The sequence below is a fragment of the Lepidochelys kempii genome, chromosome 3 (genome assembly GCF_965140285.1).
Source record: "Lepidochelys kempii isolate rLepKem1 chromosome 3, rLepKem1.hap1, whole genome shotgun sequence".
Lineage (NCBI taxonomy): Eukaryota > Metazoa > Chordata > Testudines > Cheloniidae > Lepidochelys > Lepidochelys kempii.
In genome coordinates, this window is record NC_136382.1 from 84,380,809 (window position 1) to 84,397,552 (window position 16,744).

The 16,744-nt window shown below is 45.4% G+C and overlaps 1 protein-coding gene across 8 annotated transcripts in view; it reads left to right on the top strand.

Annotated features, from left to right (window-relative positions):
• Window positions 1–16,744, top strand: part of ARMC2 (armadillo repeat containing 2) — a 135,293-nt gene that overhangs the window by 104,374 nt on the left and 14,175 nt on the right. For all 8 annotated transcript variants that reach the window (XM_073336949.1, XM_073336955.1, XM_073336953.1 and 5 more), the window contains 3 exons: window positions 1,046–1,168; window positions 7,031–7,144; window positions 13,563–13,695. In XM_073336949.1, coding sequence (XP_073193050.1) covers window positions 1,046–1,168; window positions 7,031–7,144; window positions 13,563–13,695 — 370 coding nt within the window. The remainder of the gene's footprint in view (window positions 1–1,045; window positions 1,169–7,030; window positions 7,145–13,562; window positions 13,696–16,744) is intronic.

Consider the following 16,744-nt stretch of genomic DNA (forward strand, 5'->3'; position numbering starts at 1 on the left):
TTCGAGCTTGGAGGATGGAGCTTTTATTGGCATTTCTGAGCTACTTGCTGCTGCTGGCAGCTATAACTCATCTTGCTAAAAAATGGAATAGTTTGGCATGCTAGCAGCATGATGGCTGGAACTATAAATTGTTTCCATCCTGTTTTCATATAGGTTTAAGAGCAAGAACAATTTCAACAGTGCCAGCATTCATGAAATCTTTGCTACAAGTTTTTGTTTGTAATAGTATTAGGGATTCTGTAGCTTCAGTACAGATACACTTAGAATGGAGGCAGCTACCAAGTGGCCTTCAAACTAAATGCAATCCTGCTGTGCCATTCACTATTACAATAGTACCTCAGAGTTATGAACATCAGAGTTACAAACTGACTGGTCAAACACACACCTCATTTGGAACTGGAAGTATGCAATCACAGCAGCTGAGACAGGAGGAAAAAAAGAAATACTGTACAGTACTGTGTTAAACTACTAAAAAAAATGAAGGGAAAGTTTAGGGAAAAAAAAGATTTGACAAGGTAAGGAAACTGTTTCAATGCTTGTTTAATTTAAATTAAGATGGTTAAAAGCAGCATTTTTCTTCTGCATTCTAAAGTTTCAAAGCTGTATTAAATCAGTGCTTGTTGTAAACTTTTGAAAGAACAACCCTAACGTTTTGTTCAGAGTTACAAACATTTCAGAGTTATGACCAACCTCCGTTCCCGAGATATTCGTAACTCTGTGGTTCTTCTGTACTACAGAAGTGCAGGCCTCAGAGTCCACAGCCCCTAATATTAGAGCTGGTTGAAAATCAGGACATATTTTTCATTAATTCTTTTGTCCAGCACTAACCAGCAGACGATGGTTTATCTTCGGCAGGGCAATCTGCTTCACTTGATGCAAATTAGTTGTAATCTTCCATGGTCCAGGCAGATTATCAATATAACCCTTGTTTGCACAGAGTTTGGGAGCCACAACACTACAGTCAATTGGGCTGTGAATTAATTTTCTTGAGCTGTAATCAATCTTCTAAGGTAAGACTGATGTATATATTTTTTTAAAATATCAGAATACAAGTCAATTGATGACTGTGAGGAGCTGGTGATCAACGCTACCGCAACAATCAACAATTTATCCTATTACAAAGGGAGGAATTCTGTAATTGAACACAAGAAGCTACACATCGCGGAGTGTAAGGTTTTTAAAAATCAATTCCTTCTGTATGTCTTTTAGAATATCTGGGATAAGATGTGTATTTTGATTATGTTAGGGCAATGTGGAAAAGAGTCATTAAAAATATTTTGTGGTATAATATAGGAATTTCGTAGGGTCAAATTTTCCCCATAGCTGAAGAGAATCCCTGCTTGCATCCGATGCCAGACCTTTGTCTTTAGAACTCTGTGAAATCATTACATTGTTGGCAAAAACAGCCTTTCTCCCCCAAAAATTCACTTACTCACCAGATTGTTTTCTGTTATACGATTTTTGGTAAAGCTGTTCAAAACTTCAATAACTAAAATGTGAAAATAGTAGTATGGGGTTGTTGCATGTTTTTTCAACTCCAGTTCAGATTTTCTCAATTTACAAGTAAAAAGTTTTAAAAGATCAAACCATCAGCCCTGGAAATTTGATGATAATGAAGTGGTGGTGGTGGTGGTGCCTGGATGCTGCATCTGAGATTGGGGCCTCACTGTAGTAGATACTGCACATACAGTAAGAGTCCCTGAAGAGGATACAGTCAAAACAGACAAAACAAACAAAGGGTAAAAGGGGGGCACAGAGATGGGAAGTGGCTTGCCCAAGGCTACATAGCAGATCGATGACAGAACTAGGAATTGGAACCCATATTCTTTTAGCCCAGTGCCCTCACTGCTAGGCCACGTTTCCTCTCTAGGTAGCAATGGTGTGGCTGTCTTATGAGCCAGAATGGAATCCATCTCATTCCCCCAGAGCTGTAATGGCTCTCAGTGCTAACAGGAGAAAAAAATTAATAAATTTGTAACTAACATAAGCAGACGTGACTGACTGTATATAGGGAGCAGATCTGGGAAGTAAGATGATGTCATTTTTACCATGGCTGCACTAGGCAATGCTTCCTTGTTTTTTTGTTATAGAGGATGAGGCTTTAAGATTTTTCTCTCATCTTTTTAACAGTATTTTGCATTTCAGTATGAAATGCAGTTCTACAAGTTTGCTGCTCAGATGGATAAGCAGAAGTGCAGAAAACTGTTCAGTGGTGAAAATCCAAGTTTAGAAATGGCCTAGAGCCAATGCCACCTAATAACTATTGGCCAGAAGCCAAATACAGCCTATGGTGTGGTCTTGGAGCTGGAATTAGTTATTGTCAGCCTGTGTTGTCAATCTCATCACCATCCCTGGAACCACCCACATTCCTCTCTCCCCTTTATTTCACTGTTTGAACAAAGTAATTTGTAGGAGAGATGCAGTCTTGTAGCAGGAGGGCCTGACAGTTGCTTACCGCAGGAAACATGTTGAGAAATACCTGTTGTGTGTTGCAGTCAGGTGTGTTCCAAAGACAAAAAATGTATCACTTAAGAAGGCTGAGCCACAGTTAAGTCATCTCTGGTATAACAACATCCAAAGGAAGGATGTGAATGAGACCAAACTGTTCTCTCTCTTCTCTGTGGGGAAAGAAAGGAAGAGTGGAAGGTTCTCATTGGCTTACTCCCTTCCATGAAGGGGGGTGGGTTTCAGTGGTTCCCTCTTTCACTGCAGAAGATTCCTGTGAGGGCTGATGAATGGTGGCTCCTGCAGCAGTCTTGAGTGTGCACTGAAAACTAACAGGGCAATTCATGACTCCTAGGCAATGCTGGAGACCAGTTTTTCTGCCAGAAAATATAGTGGTGTCATGTGAGCTACTCACGTAAAACTGCTGAACAGGAAGCAGCCAGCAGAAAAAAGCTTTCAGACTAGCTGCAGTGTTTATCATTGCCAGTTAGGACAAATCTGCTTGTTGTTTCACTGGCAGTAGTGGACACAAGAAAGAGGATTGTGGACCTCAAGTGGTCTGTGAGCTACATGAGTTTCCAAGTGCTTGGCCTTTAGGGGAAACTTAAAAGAACTTTCTGAATATTTATTTTAATAAACTCATGATGTATATACTTAAAAAGCATGGACAAGTTGCCAGAGGATATAGGACAAATGTTTCTTGCTATGGTGGTTGAGGAAAAGATGGTGTCCAGTACCTTGCTTCAGGCTGCATTAGATGTTGTGGATTCTGTGACTAGAGCCATGGTGTTGTCAGCCATCACGGTGCCCAGATGTTCATGACTCCAATCCATCAGGTCTTCCTCAAGAGGTCCAGCAAGCCATCCAGGACCTTGCTTTTGAGGGACTGATGCTTGTTTTGCAGAAGACCAACTACAAGCTGCATAGCCTCAAAGGCTCTAGCAGTTCACTTAAGTCTATAGCCATTTATACACCTTTCCCAAAGAAGCAACAGTTCTGTCCCCAACAGCCTCATCAGTATGCTTCTTTTACACCTTTCCACCATGCCAGCCTAGGAGGAGAGGCAGCTGTTAAAGGAGACTACTTCTGCCTACTTTTTCATCTGCTGCCAGCTTGTCCAGAGTGGAAACACCAAGCTGTCAATTTGACTTGCTCATCAAGGACAGCCTACCAGTTTCCTGTTTGACAACTTCTCCTACCCTAGTGTTTTCCAATAGGCTGTCTCACTATCTAAATGCTTGGACCTGTATTACTTCAGACTAGCGAGTCTTAAGCATGGTGGAATTGGGAAACACCCTTCAGTTTATTTCTACTCCCCCCTTTCCTATTTCCCCATCCCAGTTCCTTTTCACGGATCACTCTTACAAGGAAGTTCTCCTTCAGAAGGTACAATCTCTCCTCTGGTTGGGAACCTTAGAGGACTTTCCTCAGTTACACAAAAAGTGTAAAAACGCTAAGCAAAAAGTAAAAGCAGGTCTCAGACCCATAGTTAAGGCTGCGAATAGTTCACGGAGGTCACGGATGTCACAGCTTCCGTGACTTTCCGTGACTGCCGTGAATTTTGCAGTCGTGGTGTGGCTGACCCCAAGACCACTCCAGCAGCTGGGGAAGCCCTGGGGTCAGCCGCACGAGCGGCTGCTCTGGCAGCCCCAGACAGCTGGTCCCCGGCGCTGCCCTGAAGCAGTGGTCTGGGACCAGTGGCAGGGGGCCCCCAGGTGGCTGCCCCCGACCCAGACTGGCGGCAGTCACATGGCCCTAAGCCGCTGCACTCCCTTCCCAGACTAGCAGCAGTGGCGGCAGGACCTTGGGCCGCTCTCCGGACGCAAGAGTGGCAGTGGTGGTGGTGGTGGTGGGGAGCCCTGCCCGTCCTCCGCCCAGAGCTGTGGTACGTGGGAGCCCTGGCTGCCCTCTGCCCAGAGCAGGGGTGGCGGGACCACAGGCTGCCCGGAGTGGCAGCGGTGGCGGGGCCCCAGGCTGCTGCCCCTCCTCCAGCAGAAGCATCACCCTGCGCTGTTCGTTTTCCAACTGTGGGAGAGTCCCACCTAGACCTGTTTTGAAACCAAAATCACAGGAAGTGTCAGCAGTTTGGTTCACAAGCAGGTCACAGCCCTGGAGCTCTCTGGGGCGCTTTCCTGTTGCCCTGGTCAGACAAGCTCATGTGCTCATTTCCTCCAGTTCCACTCCTACGCAGAGTGTTAAAATCAAGCAGGATCATGCTTGAGTCATGCTCATAGCTCCAATGTGGCTTCGCCAGCATTAGTTTTTCACTCTTACCACCAGCCACAGACATCATCTCACAGGACCATGGTCAGCACCTCCGTTCCAACCTGTAGGCCCTTCACCGAGCAGCCTGGATACTTTGTGGCTAACACCTCAGGAGGAGATGAAGGATTTGGAGTATTTATATCCACAAATTAGAAGATCCTATTCCCTCTTGGGACTTGAATCTGGTGTTAAAGCTAATGGGTCCTCTCTTTGAACTGCTGACTACTACTACAGTATATACTACTGACTACTTCTACAAGGTCAATGTATACCTATGTTCTCATCTGAAATTTCTGACTGAAGTGGTTTCTCACTTCCACATCAATCAGACAATATATTTACCAAATTTCTTGTGCCTCAAGCTCATAAGGATGATGAAAGACTGCATATATTATATGTTAGGGGAGCATTAGCATTTTACTCAGACAGGAATAAACCGTTTAAATAGTCTTCATAATTGTTTGTGACAATTGCAGACAAGAATGAGGGGCCTTCAGGACTCGTCTCAAAGAACCTTGTTGTAGATCTCTTCTCATATACTTTAGTGCTATGACATGGCATACAGCAGCCCAAGGTAGTAGAGGGCACATGCACTGCCCCGACAACGGTACATGAGTGCGTGCATACCTGAAGTGGAATGGACACGTGCAATCACTTGAAGAAAAAACAATTACAAACCTGTTCTGTTTCTGTTGTTTTCTGATATGTATTGAACATATCCATTCCACTTTAGGTATGCGCACACTCATGTACCCTTGTCGGGACAGTGCATGTGCCCTCTGCTAGCTTGTGCTGTTGTATGATGGTATAAAGGGCAGAGCTGCCCCCAGCCCTTCTCAGTTCCTTCATACTGGACAGACTGCAATATAGAGGGGAAGGAGAATGGGTTGTGGAATGGACATGTGCAGCACATATCAGAGAACAACAGTTAGAACAGGTTGGTAACCATTTTTTGCCTCCAGTGAGCAGATATTATATGAATTGTCATATGCTATATAAAGCTTAGTGTTTCTATTTCTGTAATCAGAATCGCTCTCTTGGCAATCTGTTGTACTCAGGAAAAACATTATTTTTTCATGGAACTGTACTGTACATTTAAGTTCACTTTTTCAAAATGAGGAGAGTAAAAAGATAGTTGGAAGTTAAATGCTGATAACACCATTAGAATGTGTCCAATTTTACAGGAGAGCTGATGGGGAAGCAAGATTTGTAGTTGAATGATTATTGCTAAACCGTACCACCTCTCTAAATGTAGATGTTTTGATGGCACGAACTAGTTACTAAGAAAAGATTTGAATTTTTAATATAAATACTGTATTTATATAAAGATGTGACATCCCTGATAGATCTTGGGTCATTAAGGATCCGGTCCTGCAGTCCTTAACAAAGTCAAAACTTCCATTGCCATCAGTGGGAATATTAGCTGAATAAGGGATGCATTTATCGTCATCTGTCTCTCCCTTCTCTATCACTGTCAGCAACGTTACCATCCTTCTGGTGAGATTGACTTGCAATCTTGATATCCCCTATGATTGCCTCTTCTTCTCTCCCACAGTCCCTAAATCCTGCAGTTTTCCCACTAGAATGTCTGAGAATCCTCCATTTCTCTCTGTTCCCACTGCAAAATCCTCTTTTCCAGGCCCTGATCATTTCTCTCCTACACTATGGAAGTTGCCTCCTCTTTGGCCTTCTGAATTCTCACCTCAGTCCATTCGAAACATCACAGTAAAAACAAAGCAAAATAATCTACCTGGCCCATCACTCCAACCATGCATAGCCCTTCATCAGGTCTCTTCACCAGCTTTTCTCCCCTTGACAAGTCTCAACGGCCTGCACAACTTAGCTTCTGCCAGACCCGTATGCTTTAGTCTCATTTTACTCCTCCACTTACCCCCTTCACTGCACCCCAGTTGCCAAATTAACTGCTATATGTATAGTCTTATACTATTCTTATCCAATCCACCTCCTCTGTCTGGAAATTCTTCTCTGAACCAGTTCAGGGTGTCTCTGCCCACTGTCCCCTTCATGTCCCTCCTTAAAACACAAACCCTACTTCTCCTTTCAAGGAAGTGTTGACTAAACAGATGATTAAAAATGGAACGAACAATATATGTTCTCTAAGCATCGCCTTTCTGTCTGTCCGTCCTGTCTTTTCATCCAACCCCCCTCCCCTCCCATGTTTACTTTGTCCATTTAGTTTGAGAACCCTTCAAGACAGGATTCTCAAATGTATCTGTAAAGGGCCTAGTGGCACATTTGGGGCTATATAAATTATAAGTAATGATACCTGTACCTTTTTTGTTTCTGTGCAAACAAATAGTGCTTCTAAAGCTGCTAATGAGCAGCAATATGGATGGAATTCTGGAGGCTGTTAGAGTCTTTGGCAATCTTTCCCAATACCGTGAAATCTGTGACTTCATCATACAGAGGAAGGGTAAGTTACTCTTGCATTAGTAATGATTCTGTGTAAGCTATTTAGATAGGCACCTGTGCCAGTCAGCATCTATAACTCGAAACATACAAGCATGTAATATGGCACTGAAAAATCCAATAGCTACAGCATAAACAGCATTTATTGGTTTAATTTAGATGAACGTTATGAAAACTTAGGGTATGTCTACACTACGAAATTAGGTCGAATTTATAGAAGTCGGGTTTTTTGAAATCGGTTTTATATATTCGAGTGTGTGTGTCCCCCACAGAAAATGCTCTAAGTGCATTAACTCGGCGGAGCGCTTCCACAGTACCGAGGCAAGCGTCGACTTCCGGAGCGTTGCACTGTGGGTAGCTATCCCACAGTTCCCGCAGTCTCCGCTGCCCATTGGAATTCTGGGTTGATATCCCAATGCCTGATGGGGCTAAAACATTGTCGCGGGTGGTTCTGGGTACATATCGTCAGGACCCCGTTCCCACCCTCCCTCCCCCCGTGAAAGCAAGGGCAGACAATCATTTCGCGCCTTTTTTCCTGAGTTACCTGTGCAGACGCCATACCACGGCAAGCATGGAGCCCGCTCAGGTAACCGTCACCCTATGTCTCCTGGGTGCTGGCAGACGCGGTACGGCTTTGCTGCACAGTAGCAGCAACCCATTGCCTTCTGGCAGCAGACGGTGCAATACGACTGGTAGTCGTCCTCGTCGTGTCCGAGGTGCTCCTGGCCACGTCGGCTGGGAGCGCCTGGGCAGACATGGGCGCAGGGACTAAATTTGGAGTGACTTGACCAGGTCATTCTCTTTAGTCCTGCAGTCCTATTGAACCGTCTTATGGTGAGCGGGCAGGCGATACGGACTGCTAGCAGTCGTACTGTACCATCTTCTGCCAGGCAGGCAAGAGATGAGGATTGCTAGCAGTCGTATTGTACCATCTTATGCCAGGCAGGCAAGAGATGAAGATGGCTAGCAGTCGTACTGTACCATCTTCTGCCAAGCAGCCATGAGATGTGGATGGCATGCAGTCCTTCTGCACCGTCTGCTGCCAGCCAAAGATGTAAAGGATAGATGGAGTGGGTCAGAACAAGAAATAGACCAGATTTGTTTTGTACTCATTTTCCTCCTCCCCTGTCTAGATCACACTGCAGTCAGTCACAGAGAAGGCGCAGCGAGGTTAATCTAGCCATGTATCAATCAGAGGCCAGCCTAACCTCCTTGTTCCAATAACAACGATAACTTGGGTGCACCATTTCTTATTGGAACCCTCCGTGCAGTCCTGCCTGAAATACTCCTTGATGTACAGGCACACCCTTTGTTGATTTTAGCTCCCTGAAGCCAACCCTGTAAGCCGTGTCGTCAGTCGCCCCTCCCTCCGTCAGAGCAACGGCAGACAATCGTTCCGCGCCTTTTTTCTGTGCGGACGCCATACCAAGGCAAGCATGGAGGCCGCTGAGCTCATTTTGGCAATTAGGAGCACATCAACCACCACACGCATTATCCAGCAGTATATGCAGCACCAGAACATGGCAACGCGATACCGGGCGAGGAGGCGACGTCAGCGCGGTCCCGTGAGTGATCAGGACATGGACACAGATTTCTCTGAAAGCATGGGCCCTGCCAATGCATGCATCATGGTGCTAATGGGGCAGGTTCATGCTGTGGAACGCCGATTCTGGGCTCGGGAAACAAGCACAGACTGGTGGGACCGCATAGTGTTGCAGGTCTGGGACGATTCCCAGTGGCTGCGAAACTTTCGCATGCGTAAGGGCACTTTCATGGAACTTTGTGACTTGCTTTCCCCTGCCCTGAAGCGCATGAATACCAGGATGAGAGCAGCCCTCACAGTTGAGAAGCGAGTGGCGATAGCCCTGTGGAAGCTTGCAACGCCAGACAGCTACCGGTCAGTTGGGAATCAATTTGGAGTGGGCAAATCTACTGTGGGGGCTGCTGTGATGCAAGTAGCTCACGCAATCAAAGATCTGCTGATATCAAGGGTAGTGACCCTGGGAAATGTGCAGGTCATAGTGGATGGCTTTGCTGCAATGGGATTCCCTAACTGTGGTGGGGCTATAGACGGAACCCATATCCCTATCTTGGCACCAGAGCACCAAGCCGGCGAGTACATAAACCGCAAGGGGTACTTTTCGATAGTGCTGCAAGCTCTGGTGGATCACAAGGGACGTTTCACCAACATCAACGTGGGATGGCCGGGAAAGGTGCATGACGCTCGCATCTTCAGGAACTCTGGTCTGTTTCAAAAGCTGCAGGAAGGGACTTTCTTCCCAGACCAGAAAATAACTGTTGGGGATGTTGAAATGCCTATATGTATCCTTGGGGACCCAGCCTACCCCTTAATGCCATGGCTCATGAAGCCGTACACAGGCAGCCTGGACAGTGGTCAGGAGCTGTTCAACTACAGGCTGAGCAAGTGCAGAATGGTGGTAGAATGTGCATTTGGACGTTTAAAGGCGCGCTGGCGCAGTTTACTGACTCGCTTAGACCTCAGCGAAACCAATATTCCCACTGTTATTACTGCTTGCTGTGTGCTCCACAATATCTGTGAGAGTAAGGGGGAGACGTTTATGGCGGGGTGGGAGGCTGAGGCAAATCGCCTAGCTGCTGGTTACGCGCAGCCAGACACCAGGGCGGTTAGAAGAGCACAGGAGGGCGCGGTACGCATCAGAGAAGCTTTGAAAACCAGTTTCATGACTGGCCAGGCTACGGTGTGAAAGTTCTGTTTGTTTCTCCTTGATGAAACCCCCCGCCCCTTGGTTCACTCTACTTCCCTGTAAGCTAACCACCCTTCCCTCCTCCCTTTAATCACCGCTTGCAGAGGCAATAAAGTCATTGCTGCTTCACAGTCATGCATTCGTTATTCATTCATCACACAAATAGGGAGATGACTACCAAGGTATCCCAGGAGGGGTGGTGGAGGAGGGAAGGAAAATGCCACACAGCACTTTAAGCACAGCACTTTAAAAGTTTACAACTTTAAAATTTATTGAATGACAGCCTTCTTTTTTTTGGGCAATCCTCTGTGGTGGAGTGGCTGGTTGGCCGGAGGCCCCCCCACCGCGTTCTTGGGCGTCTGGGTGTGGAGGCTATGGAACTTGGGGAGGAGGGCGGTTGGTTACAGAGGGGCAGCAGTGGCAGTCTGTGCTCCAGCTGCCTTTGCTGCAGCTCAACCATACACTGGAGCATTCTGGTTTGGTCCTGCAGCAGCCTCAGCATTGAATCCTGCCTCCTCTCATCACGCTGCCGCCACATTTGAGCTTCAGCCCTGTCTTCAGCCCGCCACTTACTCTCTTCAGCCCTCCACCTCTCCTCCCGGTCATTTTGTGCTTTCCTGCACTCTGACATTATTTGCCTCCACGCATTCGTCTGTGCTCTGTCAGTGTGGGAGGACAGCATGAGCTCGGAGAACATTTCATCGCGAGTGCGTTTTTTTTTCTTTCTAAGCTTCACTAGCCTCTGGGAAGGAGAAGATCCTGTGATCATTGAAACACATGCAGCTGGTGGAGAAAAAAAAAGGGACAGCGGTATTTAAAAAGACACATTTTATAAAACAGTCGCTACACTCTTTCAGGGTAAACCTTGCTGTTAACATTACATACATAGCACATGTGCTTTCGTTACAAGGTCGCATTTTGCCTCCTCCCACCGCGTGACTACCCCCTCAACCTTCCCCCCTCCCTGTGGCTAACAGCGGCGAACATTTCTGTTCAGCCACAGGCAAACAGCCCAGCAGGAATGGGCTATACTGAGTGTCCCTGAAGAAAAGCACTCTATTTCAACCAGGTGACCATGAATTATATCTCACTCTCCTGAGGATAACACAGAGAGAGAAAGAACGGATTTTGGTTGAATGCCAGCAAACATACACTGCAATGCTTTGTTCTACAGTGATTCCCGAGTATGTGTTACTGGCCTGGAGTGATAAAGTGTCCTACCATGAAGGACGAAATAAGGCTGCCCTCCCCAGAAACCTTTTGCAAAGGCTTTAGGACTACATCTAGGAGAACCGCAAATGCCAGGGCAAAGTAATCCTTTCACATGCTTGCTTTTAAACCATGTATAGCATTTTAAAAGGTACACTCACCAGAGGTCCCTTCTCCGCCTGCTGGGTCCAGGAGGCAGCCTTGGGTGGGTTCGGGGGGTACTGGCTCCAGGTCTAGGGTGAGAAACAGTTCCTGGCTGTCGGGAAAACCGGTTTCTCCACTTGCTTGCTGTGAGCTATCTACAACCTCCTCCTCATCATCATCTTCTTCGTCCCCAAAACCTGCTTCCGTATTGCCTCCATCTCCATTGAAGGAGTCAAACAACACAGCTGGGGTAGTGGTGGCTGAACCCCCTAAAATGGCATGCAGCTCATCATAGAAGCGGCATGTTTGGGGCTCTGACCCAGAGCGGCTGTTCGCCTCTCTGGTTTTCTAGTAGGCTTGCCTCAGCTCCTTCAGTTTCACGCGGCACTGCTTCGGGTCCCTGTTATGGCCTCTGTCCTTCATGCCCTGGGAGATTTTCACAAAGGTTTTGGCATTTCGAAAACTGGAACGGAGTTCTGATAGCACGGATTCCTCTCCCCAAACAGCGATCAGATCCCGTACCTCCCGTTCGGTCCATGCTGGAGCTCTTTTGCGATTCTGGGACTCCATCATGGTCACCTGTGCTGATGAGCTCTGCATGGTCACCTGCAGCTTGCCACGCTGGCCAAACAGGAAATGAGATTCAAAAGTTTGCGGTTCTTTTCCTGTCTACCTGGCCAGTGCATCTGAGTTGAGAGTGCTGTCCAGAGCGGTCAGAATGGAGCACTCTGGGATAGCTCCCAGAGGCCAATACCATCGAATTGTGTCCACAGTACCCCAAATTCGAGCTGGGAACGTCGATTTAAGTGCTAATCCACTTGTCAGGGGTGGAGTAAGGAAATCGATTTTAAGAGCCCTTTAAGTCGAAATAAAGGGCTTCACTGTGTGGACGGGTGCAGGTTTAAATCGATTTAACGTTGCTAAATTCGACCTAAAGTCCTAGTGTAGACCAGGGCTTAGATAATGAGTGCGGGAATACATTTTTCTTCACACAAGAAAAAAATCTACGCCCGCAGAAATTGTTTGTTCTTTAAAATAATAATAATCTTTAAATTTTCCCCTGGCTCCCCAGATTCCTAAAGTTCACTTTGACTAGATGTCCTCCATGGTTCTGTGTAAAAATGAAACTCCAGCTTAAGTATTCATAAGGATTCACATTTGTGGGTCTTTGGTTCCCACATGTGACAGTGTGTGCATCTATGGCATGCATCTTAAAACATTTATCAACCTCACCAAGAGGGAGCTCCCTTTTGCCTCTGGGTGAGGTGTAAGATGCCAGAATTCTCATAACTTTTTTTATTTTTCATGGCAGAGGAGCTTTAGGGCAAATGCCAGATCTTTGCAATTTGGAGAAAGTATCTTGTAAAAGTTTAACTCAACACCGCCTCTCTCTATAATGGCATTTGGACAGATCAGGGGCAATAAACAGAAATTCATGGCCCTTGACCTGTCAATGACTTGTACTAAAAATATCTGTGATTAAATATTGGGGAAGGGAGGGGTCCTGTGGGGGTTGCACTTAGGACCAGCAGCACCAGCTGCCGGGGGGCCACGGACCACTGGAGCAGCCCCGGAGACTGCCACACCAGCTGCTGCTCCAGTGGCTCCAGCAGTGATCCCCAAGCAGCTGGCCAGAGCAGCTGTGGCCCCAGGCAGCAGTCCCCGGGTGGGCGGCTGGAGCAGCCGCGGACCCAGCAGCGGTCCCTGGGCATCCAGCCGGAGCAGCTGCAGCTGGTGTTGCTGTCTCTGGGGCTGGTCTAGCAGCTGGGTCAGCCCCACTGGCCCCTGCAGAAGTCACAGACGTTGTGGAAAATCACAGAATCCGTGACTTTTATGACCTCTGTGACAGACATGGAGCCCTAATGATAAGCACCTGCAGCTCCAACTGAAGTAAATGGGAGTTCAACACTTCTGGTGCCCAAAAGATGGATTTATGTACCTAATTTTTGGGTATCACAGTTCGAAAATTTTGCCCCTACAATTCATTCCAATATCAGGACTGCTAAATGAAAAATAAATTGAAGTATTGTTTTAGTTTCAGTTTGGCAAAACCAATGGTAAAAATATACCAACTTAATATGAAAACACAAATATAAAAGGCAACCAGAATTCCTTTGGGGGATTAGGGGAATCCGTACTCAAACTTTATGGAGTTATGGCTGATATCAATCTCAGAGTACTCTAGCAACATTACAATATGTCATCAAGTAACATTTTCAGGTAATTCTGTGTGCTTCAGTTAAATGCTTCTTACTGTCCTCTAAGCATACAAATGTAATAAGTACAGTATAGTCCAAGTCCATGTTTCTTGAGGATGGTTTTGTTTTCTTCTGTACAATCCAGTATACAAGTTCATGATTGCTTTGCTCGATGCCAAACATCAAGATGTCTGCTTTTCTGCCTGTGGAGTTCTGCTAAACCTTACTGTGGATAAGAACAAACGAGCTGTACTAAAGGAAGAAGGAGGAATTAAGAAGTAAGTTTGGGGGGAAAAATCCTGATCAGGGATATCAAGTGGCTTTAGATGATGATTCTATGTTATAAGCAGTTGTTCCCTGTCTGGATTTCTGCTGTATTTTTCCCTTTCTCTGATGTTATGCAAGTGCCTCACCAAGTCTGAGTATGGAACTGTGCAGATGATTTGATAAGAACATTACAGTTATTGGCAAATCTAATTTTATTGTTTAACTTCTAAATGGAAGAAATAAGAAAGCATAATGTATTTTTGTTTACTGTTTTTTGGTATTTAGATACCATTCAGGGTTGACTCCATGTTGCCACACAGTAGATTAGAGTTTGATTCTCCAACCTCAGTGTCTTGCTCCTTGGCTTGCTGGAGGTTCAAAGTTCATTAGATATAGTACACTTATCCCATAGGAGGAGTACCATGTATTACCGTGCACTAGGCACTTAGTTAATCACACCCCCGCCCAGGTGTGGCACATGACTAATTGGGGTTCTCTCCCTGGCCTTCCAGGTGTGATAGGGTTAAGTCCATCACATAGTCCTATTCAGCTCAGTTTGTGGAGAGGTTATTGCAGGGTTGGTCTGTAGAAGGAAAGTTGGTACGAGAGAAGGGAGTGCATTGAAGAGATGAGAACAACAAAAATTCATGAACAAAAACTGTTTAGCTGTCAACTTCTGTTTTCTCCCAGAACAGCATTTCCAGTAGAAAACTGTGACATTCTAGACAAAATTGCTTACATGAAAAGAATTGGCAGATATTAAAAAATAAATGTACCTTTAGGATTCAGTAATGTTTTGCAGAACCAGGTAGTAAAAGCTTAATCAAAACCCTCCTTAAGGTGGACTCCAAACTTCTTGCAGCTAGTTAGCCCAGCCCTGCCATGAGGCCTCCAACATAGATTCATCCAGCCAGACCTCTTGTTAAAGCAAGAACTCTGTTGCTTGTATAAACTCTTACAGCTCCACCCTATTTTATTGATGAGCACTGCTTTGGTGGTAATGCTGCCAGCTGCCTCCTTCTGTTAGGGTGTGACTTCACTGCAAAGTTAGCCTGGGCTCTTACCTGGGTGTTGCCCCTAAACCATCTCCCCTCCATGCACACAAACCTCTCACACCTCTTAGTGATGCCTTGAACCCATGATAGCTGGCAGAGATAGAGGTATGGGTTAGAGCCTGGGTTCTGTTTTCACTCAGGCTGGTAACCTGTATATTTTTCAGTGTATAGGTATATACATTTCAATGTATAGGGTATAGGCTAAGACATTTGAGTACTGATAGTTCTCCAGTGCCTTCCCATAATTCCCCTTGTGTGCCCAGGGGACAGACACGTCGTCCCATAATTCACTGGAAAAGAATCAGAGGCTTAGCTTCCTGCAGTACAAGCAACCCTGGGAAATACTCCCAGAATCCTAGTGATACACACAGGGGACAGTAGCACCAGTGAAGACACAGAAACTCATGTAGGGCATTGCAGTGGCTGCTCACACCTGGGTATTCAGACCTGGGTGCCAATCACCTGGACTAACTGTACAGTAAAGACATCCTTATGGTGCATCTGCCCTAAGTGAGGAGGCCATTTTAGAGATTTCATTCCAGAAAATGGTTTGTTGCATCATTTTTAACTATTTAGAGCAGCCACATAGAAATACTGGTTTTGGAAGAACCATTCTGATGTATTCACACACAGCACAACTTATAACAGTCGTTCTACTAATGCATTTTAGGATTTCTGCAGCACCTCTACCATAGCGTCCCGCACATTTGCAAGGCACTGTGCAAACTAAAATGCAAAGTACTGCAGTAAGGGCGGGTTCTATGGTCCCATTATTTGGGGTGGGAAGAGTGGGTATTTTGGATGCCCTGGATGTCATTATTTAAGAAAACAACCTTCCAGGAGAATAGGGCCTAATTATACCTTTGGAAAATTATGGATTTTAAGAGTTTAGAAAAGTAAAATTTGGCTACTATTTCAGTATTCTGCTGTTTTAAGTATAACTTTCCCTGACAGACTTGGGAGGGGGGAATCCAAAATGAAGACAATTAAATGTAATATTGATAATGTTGCTTTTTATTATATCTATCAATCATACCATAAGGCAAGGGAGATAGTTTGTATATTGCACCTAATTTATGAATTATTTCTGCTGATAACCCCAACTGCAAGTTTAAAACTTGTTAACAGATATGCTAACTTACATAAGAATATAAAAAATGGCTATAATGGGTCAGACAATGGCCAGTGCCAGACATTTCAAAGGGAATAAACAGAACAGGGAAATCATCGAGTGATCCATCCTCTGTCATCCAGTTCCCACATCTGGCAGTCAGAGGCTTAGGGACAACCAGAGCATGAGGTTGCATCCCTAACCATCTTAGCTAATAGCTGTTGATGGATCTATCCTCCATCAATTTATCTAATTCTTTTCATAATATCTCCTGGAAACAAGTTCCACATATTGACTGTGCATTGTGTGAAGAAAGACTTCCTTTTGTTTGTTTTTAAACCTGCTGCCTATTAATTTCTTTGGGCAACCGGTGGGTCTGGTGTTGTGTGAAGGGGTAAATCACCCTTCCTTATTCACTGTCCAGACCATTCATGATTTTATAGATCTCTATCATAGCCTCCCATAGTCGTCTCTTTTCCAAGCTGAACAGTCCCAGTCTGTTTAATCTCTCCTCATATAATGACAGGTTTCAGAGTAGAAGCTGTGTTAGTCTGTATCCGCAAATCGGACTGCTGAATTGGAATTAATTTGCAAACTGGATACAATTAACTTAAGCTTAAATAAAGACTGGGAGTGGATGGGTCATTACATAAAGTAAAACTACTTCCCATGTTTATTCCCCTCCCCCCACTGTTCTTCAGACGTTCTTGTCAACTACTGGAAATGGCCCACCTTGATTATCACTACAAAAGGTTTTTACCCCCCGCACTCCTGCTGATAATAGCTCACCTTACCTGATCACTCTCCTTACAGTAACACCCATTGTTTCATGTTCTCTGTGTATATAAATCTCCCCACTGTATTTTCCACTGCATGCATCCGATGAAGTGAGCT